This window comes from Convolutriloba macropyga, unplaced genomic scaffold (genome assembly GCF_964194025.1).
Source record: "Convolutriloba macropyga unplaced genomic scaffold, txConMacr16.3 SCAFFOLD_4014, whole genome shotgun sequence".
NCBI lineage: Eukaryota > Metazoa > Xenacoelomorpha > Acoela > Convolutidae > Convolutriloba > Convolutriloba macropyga.
The window spans coordinates 3,165-21,491 of NW_027451207.1; the positions used below are offsets into that span (position 1 = coordinate 3,165).

Genomic DNA, 18,327 nt, shown 5'->3' on the forward strand with positions numbered 1-18,327 from the left:
AATGGAGCTGATCATCCCGCATCCATTAGCTAACCGGTAAAGAGTTTGAAATTCCTAAACTTCAAATTATTTGAATCTAATGCGCACCCAAGTTTTAAGATCAGAAATAAATGAATAAGAGAGCCCTAAATGAGGTGTTGAATTATGAAAATCGTTGCGCAACCTAATGTATTAGAGAAATTAAACTGGTGTATTGGATTAGTCGATAATTGCCAAGTAGAGGTCGTCATTTGAAATTACTTATGATTATACCATCAGAAGAGGGAGGGGGTGCGGTGCGTTCACGGATAAATTTTCAAGTACAATGCTGACTGTCGTTCTAAATTGTAATTTTGACTAATTTTCAAAGAGCTAAAATCTGCTCTTAAATCACGCTCAACGAGCCCAAGTGTGTTCTTGAACTGTATCTCCTGACAAGTGATTAGAATGTACAACATCAAAAGAAAAGTCTTTGTCAAAATAAATATTTATTTCAGACTTCACTCTTTTGAAGAAGTTCGTCATGGAACGAAGTTGTCAAATGTGTCCATAATTGAAGAGTTGCAGGTGAGTTCTCGGATGGAATGCAGTCAAAGATGTGTCTCAACCCCAAAGTGCAGATCAGTGAACTTGTGCTACAGAAAAGTCTGTCAGTTGAACACAGGAGACTTGTTCTCAAAGGGAGTTCAAATGCAGTCCAGTTTCCATTGTCTTTTTGTTGGAATGAAGCAGACCTTTGTTCCTGTATGCAATGAGAAAGGTTACAAAAAAGACATAGTGGACGACAAACATCCAGGGATGAGAAACGTGTATTTATACTATTCGTACTAAAACAAAATTTACTAGAAAGTTTTAGAAAGTGAGTTCACACAGTCGGTGACTCAGTTTTATGTGATTGAAGGAAGACCACTGATTTTAGAAATTGTAGGTCACGGTACCCAGTCAAGCACACATCTGCAACAAAATCTTGAGAGGCAACCAAATTTACATAAAAAGACGGAGGCAAGATACAAGACAAGGTCAAAAAAACGGGGGCGCCAGAAAAGGTAAGAAAACAAAATGCGTGGAATGCTTGATTAGACGCGGAATCCAGAAGGCACAGAACCCAAAAGACAGCAGGCCCCCAATATAGATATGATAGAGACAAAATGACAAGAGAGTGCATCAGTCGGAAATTTGAAGTGACTGCCGTTGTGATCGAGAGCTAGAAAAGGGCCAATTCAACACTGAAAATCTGAAATCTGAACTTCTCTGAATCTGCACAAAGCAAGATTTCCAAAGCTTAGCTGATCGGCTATGGCGCGCTCGTTTTTCACCTTGTTTGCGCGCATAGCTTGAAATTTTTTTAATGAAAAGATTTATTAATCAATCGCAGAAAATTCAATTTATTTATAAAAAAAAGGCGCTCGCTTATTGAACATCGTTCAGATTTTTTCGCAAAAGACTAATTTCGACAAGCCTGTTTTTCGGCGCAAAAACTCTGAAATTTCAAAATAGAAAGGAGAAGTTGCTAATGAAAATAAAAAGTTCCGGAAAATAATTTGTTGATGCGGGGGCGATTTACCTAGAAGTTGTTCCTGATTCTGCTGGGTTTAGCACTGGTCTTCAGAGTATCTTAAATGTAGTTGAGTCTTGATGAGACGCGGCCTCAATGCAACTGAAAGGGGAAATTTCCAATTGTGGATTCCCTGGATTGCAAATTATTAAAGCTTTGTTCTCGATATGAATGTTTTTTGAATATCTTCATCAAAAGTCAAAGAAAAACAAAGTTGGAGAGAAGCTAAACTTAGTGATACAACCGAACATATATGGATGTGGAGAAGACAAAGTTTTAGTGTTCTTCGAGCAATTGAAGCCCTTATTTTTGTGGCAAAAGCAAAAGCGAGACAAATTTACAGCGAAGAATATTTGTATGAGTTGGTTTCAGTGATAGAAAAGCAGTCAGTACCAGGTCCAAGGCCCCATGGGGGAAACAACGTACAGGCTTGTGATCTTTTGAGTAAAAGTTTTGATCGGCCTAGATTACGGAAGTCAGAAAGCTCTCTGCAGTCTCGCGTCCAGAAATGCTCGATTGCGTCACCTTTTTATATGTAGAGAGAAAATAAAGAATAAATTGACAGAAAAACAAGAATAAGATTCTGTCTAGACCGAGCAGTCAATAGCAGATCTTAGTTAACATGAATTGAAATAGAGAAGGGGCTCGTTCATTGAACGTGTCGCAAACAACAACAAAGGTTCCCGTACTTAAGTCAATATCAGTACTGGGCAAATCTAATTCTAAGTCTTAGTATCAGTACTGATTCAGAACTATGATCATAACACATTTAAAACTTGTCAGATTGGGCCAAGACTTGGCAAGTCTTAATCCAAGTCTTGGCCAAGACTTGCCAAGTCAATCCAAATCTTGGCCAAGACTTGCCAAGTCTCAATCCAAGTTTTAATAGCCACAAAACGTCAAACCTGATCGAAAAAACGTCAAAGTAGCCGAGAGTTTTTCGCGAATTAAAGACCAGCGAGCTATGACCTCCCGACCACATAATTTATAACTTATTTCCGATTATAACCCATATTTGTATTGTTATAACCGGGTTATGAACAGTGATCTAATCAGTGATGTAAACAATTATAGCTGGTTATTATAACTAGTTATACTAGCACTAACAGAGGGCAACATTGGCTCTTGAGTAAATTTATATTGAAGGACATCTCTTGGCGCTTGTTCGGGCTGATTTGTAGTACTTTGCACCAGAATAGGGTCAACTTGGTTCTGAACCACGGGACCTCGGGCTATCGTGGGAACCCTCACAGTAGCACCCCTTTTGACAATTTTGCCTTCCAATTTTACATTTGGTTTTATCTGAAAAGTACATAAATTTGGTGATTTTGGCTATTCTAGGGACTGAAACGCCCTAAAAATGGCTGAAAACGGCACACAACACCTGGAAACCTCTCAATTAGTGCTGAAATACCCGCAATAGACCCTCCCGGGCTGCTAATATACAATTTTGTATGCCACCGGCATCATTTTATAGCACCCCGGGAAAGTGCCCAAAAAGTAATGCCAAAATCGTGGCACGTTGCAAAATTTTTTTGAATTCGCAATTTTCACTCGAAATTTTTCGAAACGTTGGTTTTGACTTGGGAATCAACCTGCAAGTGTTACCCAAGTCTTGACCAAGACTTGCCAGTCAGACTTTTAAGACTTTTTTGAGACATGCCCAGTACTGGTAAACGAAATAAGACTTGGATTTTGACCTGCCCAGTACTGATATAGACTTGGAGTTCGGAGACAAAACAACCCAAACTTCTGCAACGATCAGACACGTATTAGATAGCTTTCAATAGCAACATTGTAGACCAGAATCTTTCTTCAAGTTATCTAAAAAATGCACAGTAGAAGAGAAATGGGAGGAGCAATACATGTTGAATATTGTTCACTTGAGGAAAATCAAGCTTGAGAGTTGGTTGTAAACAATGGAGCAAAAGCATTTAGCAGTAAGTGGCACTTTGGCGTCAAGTTTGTATGAGATTATAAAGTTAAGAGGTACCCGTGTTTCAAGAGTTTTACTATCAAGTAAAACCACTTAAATGTTTGCCAGAAAACATCTCTATCAGCCAGGCATGAATTGGTTTGTAACTCTCAAGATTTTCTGGTGCTAAATTAATTTTCTTGAATCTTCTTTACCTGATAACTGTTTCTTTTTTCAAAAAAAAAATGGGGAAACGAGTTATAGCCGGTGTAGGATTTGTGAGGCTGATAGCAAAGCAAAATGCATCATTTCTAGATTGCAGATGAAAAATGATTAAAAAAGAGAGATACAGAGCGCTAGATAAGGAAAATAAGCTATATTAGCAAAAGAGAAAAACAATGAATAATTGAAGCAGAAAAAGAGCAAAAACAATAGTTACAGACGCTTTTGAAATTCGAAAATTTTGTATTTTGCGGCCAAAGAGTTGCAGAAGACACATCATACTGATCATTTCTTACATTTTTAAACCAAAGAAACCACACATTTCTTACGTCGTTTTGTTCAGTTTTCTTGTCTAGGGAAGAAAGACTAAACATTTTCATGAGGTGCTTGCATACTCGCTTCTCAGGTGCTTGCAATATCAACCAAAAAAGGGCAGATGCTGAGTGGGGGGAATGGAGATCAGTTACAGATTGGACCTATCCTTCAATCACAAGGTATTTGTGACCTAGCGCTACAAGTGTCCACTGGTACCAAAAATATAATTTCAAACAAATTGGCTGCAACCTACAGTCCAATAAAAAAGATTGAGTGTAAATTAAGTAGCCACTCTTTTACTATTAAGACTTTACTGTAGAAACCAGCTTCAAAATGGAGCGAATTGTGGTGCCTGTGCTAACCGAGAGATTGGAATGTACTATAGGTATGTCATTCATCAACAGATCAACCCCCTGCTTCCCTGAAGCAGTCCAAGTGAGGATAACCTCTCACGTGGCGCTAGTGAAAATGGCAGACGTACCAAAAAATAGAAATTTTTATTGCTGGCCAGTCACAATTGAGAAAATGGGAATAGTGTTTCCTGATTGGCTGATTGCTCAACAAACTGTCCATCCCGAATCGGAATAATTGAATTAAAAATCGATTTTTTAGCGGTTTTCATTTTAAAAATATTATCAACAAAATCCCTTCTACGGCCTTAATCTTGAACCATTTTAACGATCTTAATCCTCTTAAATCTATTTAATTCCGCTGAAAAAATGGACTATAATTGCTTAAAAAACATTTGAAATGGATTTAAAATTGAGCTACGAAAACTCCATTAAATCTATTTTTACTATAGTTTCTCCGCTCAGTGAAAACCGTTATATAGTTTTAAGTTTAAACTAACAATTCATGTATATCGAAAATTTTAGTTTAACATTTCAAGTCCATCATTTTTCCATCAGTTTCAGTCCATCCGCTCCATGCAGTACCTTTGCAACAGCAACTCTATTGGCTCAACAGGTGCTCATATGGAGAAAAAGAAAATCTGCATCTAAAATAGAGAAGAAAATGCTCCAAACCTCAAAAAAATTTCAAATAGTGTAAAATTTTCAAAATTTTTGAATAAAATAATGAACTATACATGCATAGAAGATGTCAAAGGTAGATTGAATGTGCTCATTCTTTTAAATTAAATTTTTTCTCTAAACAAGGTTTCATATTAAAAAAGATAAATTTTGCTCAATTATGATTGGCTTAAAATCGGTCGCAAGAAAATAAGACAACTCTTAAATCGCTTCAAATCCGTTTAAAAACTTGCTTCTTATCGTAGCTGCAAGCTTCTTTAAATATACCCCATATATTGGTAAACTGTAGTCTTGGCATATGAAAATTTCCATAAAATCGATTGCTTGCTTAAGTTTTACGACCCGGGATGTTTTAAAATAGGATATGAATGCTAGCTAATAATTGCTCAGAAATAAGCCGACAGAGAAAAGTGATATTTTTTGAAGGAAACTGATCTGATGTTTAGTTGTGATAGATTCAAATCAAATTCCACGGGCCGTTGAGGCATGGCCATGGCACGCGAGGCATGGTCAGATGCGGTAAAAATTATAATCTGTAATTAGGTTATGTCCAATTTAGGCTAATTGAACGCATGAAGGTACAGTGTCTTAAATTTCTCAACCAATCAGATTCGTTGAAATTTCTACATTTTGGTATGTCTATTTGTTAAGACGTCACACTCTCACGTAATCATAATTTCAGATCGACCACGGCCTGGACAATCTTGGCTCCAATAATGGTAACGCGTACAAATGTTCCGGACGCAAAAAAGTGACCACAGTCACCATAGATGAGCCAAATAATGCTCCCGAAAAACAGTCTGAAATGTAGAGAATAATGGAAAGGGCCAGCTAAGAACAAATTGCTGCTATGATAGTGCATTGCAGATAAAAATTGTAATGCTGTTCCGCAGCAATTATGCAGAAATAAAATTAGTTTATTTTTTAATTTAATCGAAAATTCTGTATTAGTAGACACTTGTAATGATTTCTAAACCATTGTTGATACCGTTAATTGTTATTATTATAGACACATTGTTCGAACCTGTCATTGGGGTCACTTGCCTGTCTTCAACTGTGAAAATGAAGAATGGGCTTTGGTTGACAAAATAGTTCTGCCAGGGGTTCAGCGGCGCTCATTCTATGCAGCTAATGAGCACTGCTTGAATAAAGTTGCCGGACAGCTGTGGGGAGATATTGAGGAACCTGATATCAACCTCCATGTAGGTGACTCATGAATACAAATATAAACATATAACCCTGAAAAAGGTCACAGAAGAAATTTATTTGGTTTTCATATCTTGCTATAATAAGAAACTAACAGAACTTAGCAACACTTTTTATAGATTTATATTGACAACATTTCCAGTATTGCGAAAAAAGTAAATAGGTCTTAAAAGGAGGATAAAAAATTTTTATTTTGAAAAATCAGCTTTAAATAATGCAGCAGCAATTTGATGGAAAAAATCTTTCACAGCTTATTTCTTAGTGTTACTATGTTTCTTCGTGCGTTCAATATTGTCTATGTCCAAACTATCATGCGTTCATTCGTGTTTCCAAACCGCGTAATTTTGATCACATGACCCCCCCCCCCCCCCCCCCCCTGTGCATCCAATTCTGTCCGGATATATCGACTTCTGGTCTGGAACCTCAGCCTGGGTCTTCATGTATTTTGGAAGAATATACCTCATATTACGGGTCCATAGTTACCCATCATTACAATGTCCTATATCCGCCATTAATTGCAATTGCAGTAATCGTACTTTGTTGTAAGGGAAGTTGCAACAAAAAACGGTTTTATTATAACAAAATTGTGTGCTCTTATCGAGTAAAAACGAAAAATATCTTCCAAGATGCATTTAAAAATTTGATCTCACGATCAGAAGAATCTGAAGCAGATGCATAACCACATGACAATTGTGCAAAAAATTTAACGTACTTGTCAACAATATTTGGCAATTTTTATCCCAGGAGCTTTCCGTAGTATTGGTAATGTTAAAAAAATCTTATATATTCATAAACTGTCAACAAAAAAGGAAACGGTTTAATAGGGGAAAAGTGTGCGGAGTCCCCACACTGAGAAAAAATAGAAGAATAGAAAATAAATGAAACATTGTTGATTAAACTCAGAACAGTTCTGGGTACCCCGTAAACTCATCAGTAGGCTGTCCTATATCCGTCGTTTTTACTTGCTATTGCAGTAATCAAACTAGGTCGTAATCATAGTTAATTAGATTAGCGAGTTTGCAACAAACAAGGGCTTTCGTATAAAAAAATTGCGTGTTCTTATCGATTAAGTAAAGAAATATATCTTCCAAGATGTATTAAAAACCTTGATATCATGATCAGAAGAATCTGAAGAAGATTCATAACCACTTGACAATTGTGCAAAAGCAACTTCGCGTACTTGTCATCAATAATTCGCAATTTTTTTTCAGGAGTTTTCCGTAGTTATTGTTTGAAGTTTCTGAATTTTTTTGCCGAATATTTATGGCAATTTTTTTGACAATTCCTAGAGAAACGTTTTTCAACTCAAAATTTTGGCGAAACATTAACGGCTCATTAACTCTCAAAAAAATTGGAAGTTTAATGAAGACAAAGCGCAGGCAGTCCCCACACTGAGAGAAAGATAGGGGAATAGAAAATCATTGAAAAATTGTTCATTAAACTCAGAACAGTTCGGGGGTACCACTTAAACTCATCAGTACGAGGTCCTATAACCGTTTTTTTTTGCTATTGCAGTAATCATAGTAGGTCGTGATCATAGCCAATTAGGATTAGCGAATTTGCAACAAACAAGGACTTTCGTATAACAAAATTGCGTGTTATTATCGATTAAGTAAAGAAATATATCTTCCAAGATGTTTTAAAAACCATGATCTCATGATGAGAAGAATATGCAAAAGATAAATTCTCACATGGCTATTGTGCAAAAACAACTTCACGTTTTTGCCAACAATATTTTGAAAGTTTTGTCCCAGGAGCTTTCCGTAGTTTTTGGTAGATTTATATGAATCTTATGTCTGCCAAATAGTTACGGCAATTGCTTTAACAATTCACAGAGAAATGTTTTTTATCTCACGTTTTAGGTGAAACATTAACGATTCATAAAATCAGAAATAAGAACTGTTTAATGGGCGAATGTGCAAGCAATCCCCACACTGAGAAAGAGATTGAAGAAAAGGAACGAAACATTGTTGAGTGAACTCAGAACGAGCCGCTGAAAGGTGCCCGCGGTTTTTTTCTGTATGTTGAGGCATGTTGGCCCTAGTAAGCAATGGAAATAAATTATTTTCATATAATAGATTATAATTGTTGCTTCCTACGTTACTCATTGGATAAATCGGTTAGCTTTTGCCTGAGAAAGAGGTGTTTCATTACAAGTTTCGAGAATTGTAAAATTTTTGGAAAATTCCATACATTGGAATTGTCGATAATCAATTTTTCAACAAAAAGCTAAACAAGGCTCTCGATGATGCAGAAAGGATACTGGAATTGTTCACAATGTGGTTTAAAAAAATGAGAAGAAAAAGAGATACAAAAGGTCAGACAATTAAAATATAATTCAATTAATTTAATTTCAACTCAGCAAAACTTTTTCAGCTGTGATTCTGTCACAATGAAAAATCAGGCACAACCGGAAAAGTAATCCTTTAAATTTGTTTTTCGTAAGAAATATGCCTTTTAAAAGAAGATTTTGAAGCAAAAATATTGCTTTATTTTGAAATTGCTTTGATAAGCCTTTACCGCCATAAAAAAATGGTCATAAAATTTCGGGAATAAACCAAACATTATAGGATTATTTTTCACAGTGTGATGCCTAATTTTTTTTTGTTTGCTAAAAGAGTGTATTTTAAAAAGAAAACATTTTTCTTTTATTTATATTTATTATTCCTTGTCATATATTTCTGACCAAGGTTTACTGAATTATGTATCTTCTTATCCACTAGTTTGGCTCAATCGCAAAACAAATGTTATTGTTTTGCGATTGAGCCAAAACAACTGCTATTGTGGTTAGCTCGCTCTATATTGCGGAAAAAATTGGATGTTTTTTTGGGGTGGGCGTTGCAAAAAGTGTTTTTTATTTTAAATTATTCTCATGGACACAGCCTTAACTTTTGCTGCAAGCCCCGAATTTTTTTTCGAAATATCTTAAAACAAAGAAAATCCCCAACCACTTTTGGTTTTGAAATCTTGTAAAACAAAGGATTTTAGAAAACGAGACTAGGTTTAGAGAGGAAAATTCAATAGGGAGGGTCAATTCGGACGAATCTGGCTGTTAGCTGTCAAATTTAACTGAACAAAAATTGAATGTTATTGTAGTGTTACGTAAGAATATACAGCCGTAACCTCTGTAGTTTCTAAGTTTTGTTGCTGACTGAATGAACAAGAAAAAATTTTTAATGCATTATTTTAATACTCATACAGAGCAGAAAAACAGCAAAACTCCATGAGTTGCAATTAAATTCTTATTTCTCGTTGATATACTCAGAACCATTTTCAAACGAACTGAAATAACTTAGTGTCTGAAGAGATAGAATACGGAAGTTATAAGCAACGAACTTGCAAATTTCTATGATAACCAACAACTGGATAAGTGTAGCCGGTAACAACTGATTTTCAAAACGTTAGAACCCTGTTACCTAAAGAAAAAGTTTGTTTGTATTTTAAGTATTATTGCATATTTTTTATTTGTTGTATTACGTGTGAAAATTATTTGTGAAAAACGTTTGTATTCACAAAAACTAATGGCCAAAAGACATTTTGAAAAGAAGTGCTGCATATGATTTTCGGTGTTTTAAATGAATCAACATCACAATTTTCTAAAGTAATAGTCAAATAAAATAATATTATCAAGAAATGCTCAATTCCATAAGCGTCATTTTAAGAAACAAAACCTTTCAAAAAATAGTTTTCCATGCCTAAATTTTCAAAAAAAAATAAAATTTTATTAAAGTGAGATTTCGATCCGTAAAATTTTTTGATCTCTACTACGAAAATAAAATCAGTTTTCTTTTTCTTGATATTCCTGCTTTTATATTTTCAAAGATATCCAGGAAAAATTTAAACAAGACAAGATCAAAATCGTACGCCAAAAATGAGTCTTTTCAATGGCTTTTTTTGCGAAAGTGTGAAATTATCTGTTTACATAGCAGATGACCAAGTAAAAAACTGACCAATAATAGACACAATCCATAGACGTAAAAGGCAGTATCATTAACTTTATTCGTATTATTACAACCAATTTTGGTTGTAGTAGTGCAACGCTAAACAATAGAAATTTTCCAGATGTCTGCAATTTGATAAACAACTTTTGACAGGATGTCAGAAGTTTCTTTGGAATATCTCGACTGATGGTTGGGGTCACAGATTGGAGAACAGAAGGAACATTCTATAACCTACGAGGCAAAAATGTCAGTGAGACTGTCCAGCAGTACAATGCCGGATATTTGGACAACAACGGGTAATATCTCCACTCCAAATCGTTGTTTGCTTGTTCGCTATTCAGAATTGCAATAGAGGAACCAACTCTTTGTAGACAACTATTTTTAAAGTAAATGATTGTGTACCATACAGAATTGAGACAAAAACTTGGAACGACTTCTCCAACGATCATTTTTTCTGCTAGCATCTTAGGAAAGGGGTTATACACTCGTTATACAGGGTTATAAAAAAGTAAACGGAAGTAAACTGCCTGTTTTAGAAGCCAATTTTAGTCAAAATAACTTTTGATTTTTTATCATTCCTTCGATTTTTCTATCGACCGACGCATAATCATGAAACATTAGTTTTTGGATACACTGAATAGCGTTCATACAGAAGAAATCCAGATTGAGGTTGGCCAGTTTTTCATAAGCAGCCCACGTGAATTCTCTTTAATTTGCTCGTGAAGTTGTTGAATTCCTAACGCAAAAACTTGCCTGAAATCTTGCCATGAGGAAGTTGAACATAATTCACGTGAGACTCAAAATAGAGCTGCTTATGCAAGAATAACCAACTTCTGTTGGGGTTTTCTCTGTAAGTGAGCTTATCAGTTTCTGAACAAACAGAAGATCATAAAAAATGGTCAATGTTTACTGAAATTCGGTTCTAAAGCAGACAGTTTACCATGTAAATTTCTTTTTTGTGCGTTTACTTTTGTCAACGAGAGTACACAAATGCGCTGCCAAACCATGAATTTTTCTTAGCGAGATATTTAACCAGTCAATTAATACACAGAACTAATTGTTATAATTTTGATTTTATCAGTACAGAATAGCCAACCGGTGAGCAATCTTATTATCAAAAAGTGCCTGTAAAAAATCATGAACAATAGCAATGTAGTTGGTAAAAACTGCTTGCTAGCAATATTTTAAAAACCTAAAACCTAAAATTTTCTGATTTAACCTACTACTGTCAGGGCAATTTGTTTCGCTATATATCAATTTACAAAGTCAAAAATTGCGCTATTTGCAAATTTTGATTATTCAGTTAACAATTGACCACATTATGTCTGTCCAAAAGTTTACAGCTCAAACCTGATGCAGAGATTCGGAAATAGATGTTCTAGTTTTGTTAGAACTCATGGAAAAATTCAATTATCACTGATTAGTACAGATCAGCTGCAAAATTGATAATTCTTTTTGAGTGGAAAATTGAGACAGAAACCCAGCGAAAAAGTGAAATTAAGTCCGTCAATAGAGTTCAATTGGAACTAGGCATTGTTCGTTTCGATTATAGTTGTTCTGAAATTCAGAAATAGGCACACAAGAACACACAAGCACACACACACACCCACACATACGCACACACACACACACACACACACACACACACACACGCACACACAAACTCTTACACACTTATGAGGCACTATTATACGCACGCACACACACATAAAGAAAGACAAGACATGAATACCCATTCAATTGCTTGGCCTCTCGCTTACACTTACTCACGTTCACAAGCACACACGAAGCACGAAGCTTAAATTACGCCCAATTAAATGCCAAGTAGTTGAGGTAAAAAATCATTGTTCAAGCCAAAACTTTGATTTGGGGCTTGTTTTTCACAGCAAAATATAGCCCTGTTTTACTTGCCGACGCTCAAACTTCAATTTGTGCCAGATAATCAATAGCACCAATAATCAAGTTTATGCAACGAACATATAACGTCATGATTGTTTGCCTGACCTTGACTACTTTTTCCATTTTTTTTTGTAGCGAGGTTTTTGTTCATTTGCGTGATTAACTTTTTTTGTCCCGCGTTACTTGCCTTGCTCACCTTAAAATGAACGTTTCTTCGATCTTACTATGATTTTTTTACTCTAATGCTAGAATATGAAGCCAACTGATATTGTGTGTCATTCTGGAATGAGGTTTATTTGAGACCTGTTAATAGAGACGGCAAGAAAATAACTTCACATTTAATAATGATGTGTAATATCTCAGCAATTCATAAAAAGAAGAAAATTGCTCTCCTGTTTTTTGTTATCTTCTTGAAATTTCAGATCTGCCAAGCTATCGCGGGTATTTTCTGATAATCTGCCAGCTATGTTTTTTTATTCTCTAAAGTGTTTCAAAAATTCGTAAGCGTACCAGAGTCTAACAAACATTTTGCAACATTTTCAGTCTTGATCAGATTGTTTCTTTCTCTTTTTCTTCATTTTGGCTATGAAGTCAATCTCTTCAGAAAACCAAAACCAGAATCATGATCATAAGAGCAATCCAATTCGAGTTTTCTCCAAGATTTGTATCCTGCATGGCTCTTACAAAAATCTTGCAAATTTTGAACAAGGTTTTTGCTTATCCGTCAGTAGATTAGGCAGCGTAAAACTTGTTCTTATTCTCACATCACCAGATAATTTTCAAGATCTGATCCATTTGGGAAAGCTTAAAATCTCAAGCAATTGAAGTAATTTTCAGAATCAGTATAATTTTTCGGTAGTTCAGAAGTTTGGTTAAAACCTTTTTAGAATCATTGTTTATATCAATATAAGTTTGGTAGCCAATTTGAATTGCTTAAAATACCATTATAACACCAATTGATTATTTTTTTGGCTGATAGTGGCCGTGGTGATTTTGCAAAGAGAAAATCCATTGAGTATAGTATATCATATAGAAACAGATTGAAATTTTTAATGTGTTTATCTATTCGTTACATTTTTTGAAAAAATGTTCTTTGCTTTGCTTATATAACTACATTGTTTTCTCCAACGTTTAATGTTTCTGGCACAAGTTTTTAGTACATTTTCTGGGCGGTTAAGAAATTTTTTGGACGGTTAAATATTATCCCAAATTCTTTAAAACAATGAAAAATTAACTACCCAACTTACAATTTCTCACAAGCTTTCCCTTCATCATGCATTTTTTTGCTAATTATTGAACTTACAAGAATCAAACTGGAAATCACTTTGCATTGAATTTTGAACTTGCAAATTTCCCGAAAAACAGTTTTTGGTTCTCTGAAAATTATAGTTCTGAAATGACAATACGATCTTCTATAGAGTTGCGATGTCCTCTTTGTACACCATCGAAACATGTTTTCATATAAAAGATATGTACACATCAAATTATAAGCATCATTTAATAATGATGTAGAAGTGCTGCATATAGATTCTAACCCGGGTCGAGGTTTGGCAGTGAATTTTTGTAAGAAATGCTGTGAAATGCAGTTAAAGTAAATGATTTTTACCGCGTATTTCTTACATCGTTTGCTGTAGAAGCTTTGAATCGCGGTGAACTATTTTTTTCCACCGCATTCAACGGAATTCTTACAAAAAAGAAACTTCTGTGCATGGGGTCGAACCTCTCATCCCCTTCATGTCTACAACTTCTTATTCAACTGAGCCATCTGTCACTTACTTTTTTGAATTTTATTCTGAATTTAAATCAGATTCAATAAACGTTGGGGGAAAATGCGGTGAATTTTGCGTTGAATTTTTGTAAAGTTTGAGGTGAAATGCGGTGAATTACTACATTCAACACATTCACTGCATTTCTTACATTAATTTGGCACAAAAGTTGATTCGAGCCAAGACTTATCCAACCTCGGCCAAGACATGAGTCAAGATCTTTCAAGTCTTAGCGACTCCAAGTTTTTCGAGTTCCAAGACCTGGTTAAACTCTTACCAAGTCGAAAACGTTACATGATCAAAGCTCTAAAGCAGTACTGATCTATAAGTTGCAATTTCATCAATCTAATGCTGAGAAAGAGTTTATTAAAATCATTATACCAGAAAAGCAGACCGGAAAAATAATTGGGTGATAAAGTCTTCGTGGAATTCCGAAAAAATGGGTTTTCCTAATTTTGCGGAATTGCCTTACGTTCACAGACGGAATCCGTTTACCAAATCTGAATTCCAACAGTATTTGTAAACAAATTCCACAATACGAAAATCCACAATATGTGCTACTAATACTAGTAGTAGTAATAGTAGTAAAGACTCAATTCCTTGTTAGAGAAAAACATAAAAGCGTACAAAAAATGCTAAAACAACTTTTGCAGATCAAAAGGTGATTAAATTAAGATTAAGATTAAGTCCTGCAAAAAGAGCAACAGCATGCAGGACAAGCTGTCTATATCATATTGAATTTTGTCGATTGAAGAAACAGAAAACAATTTAAGGTCATCGCAATAAAGAAAATATTCAGAATGTTGTAATGAATCTGTAACATCGTTAATAAAAATGATGAAGGGAAGTGGACCCAGCACGCTACCTTGAGGAACTCCTGGCGTCAACACTGCTTCACTTGAAAAACATCCGTCAACTTTAACAACTTGCTTTCGACCGATGAGATATGATTGAAAGAGCATTAGGAGATTGTGATCAAAACCAAATGAAGATAGTTTATGTAATAGTAACCCGTGCGAAACTGAATCAAAGGCTTTTTTCACATCAAAATGTACAGTCAAGCAATTGTGAGTTGTATTTTTAGCAGCATAAACTTTGTCCAAGTACGAAATGAGTTGGTTGACCGTGCTACGTTGTTTCATGAACCCGGGCTGTTCACGTTTTATTTTGGAACAGACTCGTGAGTAAATGAAGTTGAATATTAAACGCTCAAAAACAATTGACAACTTCGGTAGGATGCTGATAGGTCTGTAGTTTGTCACATGGGATGTTGACCCAGACTTGTGAAGCAGAGTAACGGTTGATGTTTTCCACTGAGAAGGCCACTGCTGATTTTTAGTAATTTGCAAGAAAAACTCGAAGACCAATGGTGACAATTGTTGAGCACATTCGTTGAGTACAAAAGACGGAATGGATTCAATGCCCATTGATGAATCGTCGGGAATTCTGCTTAGCAAATTGGATACGTCGTCAATTGTGAAAGAGAAATCTTTCAAGTGGATGTTACCATCTACTTTGAGTTCTGGTAAAATGAATGAACTGGCTTTGAAAACCGAACTGAAAAACGTATTAAAAAGCTGAGCTTTCTCAAAGCTGCTACAAGCTTTGATGCTGCCGAAAAACATCGAGGAAGGATACATCGAAATTGATTTCAGCAAACGATAACAATGTTTCCTATTTTTCAAGTTGTGCTGTTCTACCAAGGAGAATCTGTCCAGTTCAATAGAAGTATCAATGTCTTCATTCAGTTTTAGCCTCTGAAATTTTAATTTGGTAGAGAACGCTTGATAGTTTTGTGGTAATTGTGTCACGTTTGTTCAAAAGATGCATTGTATAGGAAGAAAAGAAAAATGGCACGTCGAGTCGCTTTTTGCGCTTAAGTTTCAAAGATTTTGACAGAGCCGTATAAAAGTAATCGTACCAAGATTGATAGTAGTCAAGGTGAAGGGACGGATCAGAAGACAGAAACAAAATAAATTGTGTCAATAAAATTGTGTCAATACTAAATTCAACAGTTTTTAATTATACGCTAAACTGTAATCGTCTTAAATTGTCGCCAACACTGGTTGTTAATTTGAGTTGAAACTCATTATATGAGCACAATTTTTTACAGCCATTAAAATTGAAACGTGAGAAATGTTAAGGTACGCCCAGCACAGTATTATTGTGAGAAGCCGAGCTGATCTGAACATAATTGATGATGGTTCCATGGTTTACACGGAGGAATTTGTTTGTCAACAAGTCTTCTCACACCTGGAACCCTGGGTAACAGAAGAATTGTTACATGACAACTCTTCTATGTATAGTTTAAAACAAAATCGCACTTGTGTGAACGGAGATCTGGGACATCCACGTGGTTGTTCTGGCGCGAAAGAACGAACAATAACTTATTTTTGGGTTCGCGAAATCATGACGTTTCTAAACGCGAGGGAGAACTGTCACAAAAAGTCCGCAAAATTATTCGATCTTCTTGATGGTGAACTTTCAACAATAGAGTTTTTGCTCATTCATATGCTAAATGATTCTACATTTTGGGTCGGTATTGAGAAATCGACTGGACGCTGGAAAAATAAGTGGATTACGGAAGACAAGCAAGACATGAGCCCCTATGTTGATGTATCTAGTTTCTCAGCAAACACAGATGATGATAAATATCTATCAATCAGTTACCAGTACACACCAAACATGCAGACACCATTGGATGTTTTCTACTGGAGGAGAGACAACGAAACTCTACCATCTGTTTGTTATGAAGTCATAAACGGAGCTAACTTTTGACATTTGTGTCAATTTAGAGTGCATAATCTGATTTGTCCATGCAATTTCATAAGTCACACATTTAATTTGCCCTTTCCAATAACAGCTATATGAAAATATTTTGCAAACATAATAATGAAAATCAATTATTTTAGAAAAATGTTTCGGTGTTCAACTGGAAGACACCTTTTGACAAAGTACACAACCCAGTGTGAGATGCGAAGATCCACGCCTTCATTTTGATGATATTGAAAACATCGTAATCAAGAGTTGATGTATTTTGCAGAGATCTTGCTAGGCTTTATCAATGTGATCCCTCGTAAATAATTAAGAGCATAATCGTTATATAAATTTTTTTCTACTTTTGAATATCAATAATTGAGAATAATTTTGTTATCCAATAAGAAAAAAATCTTAAAAGTCTTTCATTAGGAAAAATTGAATTGCTATCTTATAAGAATTGGTTAGACTCCTGTGTGATCATACACAATAAAACTGACGTATTTTGAAAACAGAAAATTATACCCAGTGTAGAATTTAGATTAAAGTACAGCAGAAATCTGTTTATACTGAAATTTCGTTAAAAAAATCATAGAATACTTCTTTTTGTCAACAGTGAAAAAAAATTCCATAAACAAGGAACCGATTGGTGAAATATTTTTTCGCGAATAACATACTCTATTTATAGACCTTTGGTCCCAAAAACAATTGAAAATGGCAAGGAGGCTACGAAATGTGCGTTTGCACATGATGTGCCGAACCCGCCAACCATATTTTTTGTTAATTGTCCACCAAATGAGGACGAAATAGAAAACCTTCAAAAAATCACATAATGTTCGAAAATAATTGGTGCATCCATTTAAAACATTGCTCTAACTTCAATCCACTATGCAAATTAAACAAAAACACATCAGAGAGCCAATGGTACTTGTCATTGAGGAGAGCAAGAGGCCTAACAAATAAAAACAACATACATTACTTACGACCAAAACTCATTGTCTATTTATTTCATTTTAAAAAAAAATAATGCAACTGTCAAAATTGCTGATAAAAACTAAACAAAACCAAATGACGGGTACATCAGCAGAACTTCAAAAGAACCAGGACCTATTTTTATTGAGAATATTTAGTAGACTGAAAAAAAGGGGGCAGTGTCATAAAATACGTTTACACTTTTTCGAAAACAGTTAAATTCAAAGCCATCAAAACCATTAGCTATGAAATGAAATCGTTCATTGGCTTAAACTTTAACTGCAGACAAAACCATTAGAAAATTTCAGTATCCAGAATGTTATACGACAAGAAAAAAACAAATAAGTGCAAAAATTAGAAAATGAAATCAATTTTGCAAGGAAACGGAGTCGAAGACTGCAAAATCATAAACTATTCATTAAAAAAATATTGAATATAATCAATTAAGCCTTCTTTGAACACCATTAGTGTGATATTTGATTTGTCCTTATTGCGCCATTAATGTGATGGTCGTACAAGACAGCAAAGTATCACCTCAAATAGGAAATTGTCAAAAAAATCAAATAAAAATGATTGCAACCCTCTTTTTCCTGGGACTTCGCTAAAAAAAGGTTTTTTTTTGTAATAAATTTTTTGAAATCGTAAGACAAAACATCTGTTAGATTTCAAATGAAAAAAAGTAAATAGTTTAACTTTTTACTGTTTAGGAAGCCAAGTGCACAAGTTTTTGAGACTAAATCGGGAGACTAGATAATAACAACGAATGCCA

At 34.9% G+C, this 18,327-nt stretch overlaps 1 protein-coding gene across 1 annotated transcript; it reads left to right on the plus strand.

Moving 5' to 3' along the window:
* Window positions 1-476: 476 nt before the first annotated feature.
* Window positions 477-16,094, plus strand: LOC142356491 (uncharacterized; the record flags this gene model as incomplete). The annotated part of the gene is made up of 5 exons (XM_075408387.1): window positions 477-739; window positions 4,078-4,165; window positions 6,027-6,219; window positions 10,318-10,460; window positions 15,974-16,094. Coding segments are annotated over 5 exons (808 nt in total), but the record flags the coding sequence as incomplete, so codon positions are not given.
* Between the last annotated feature and the right edge of the window lie 2,233 nt (window positions 16,095-18,327).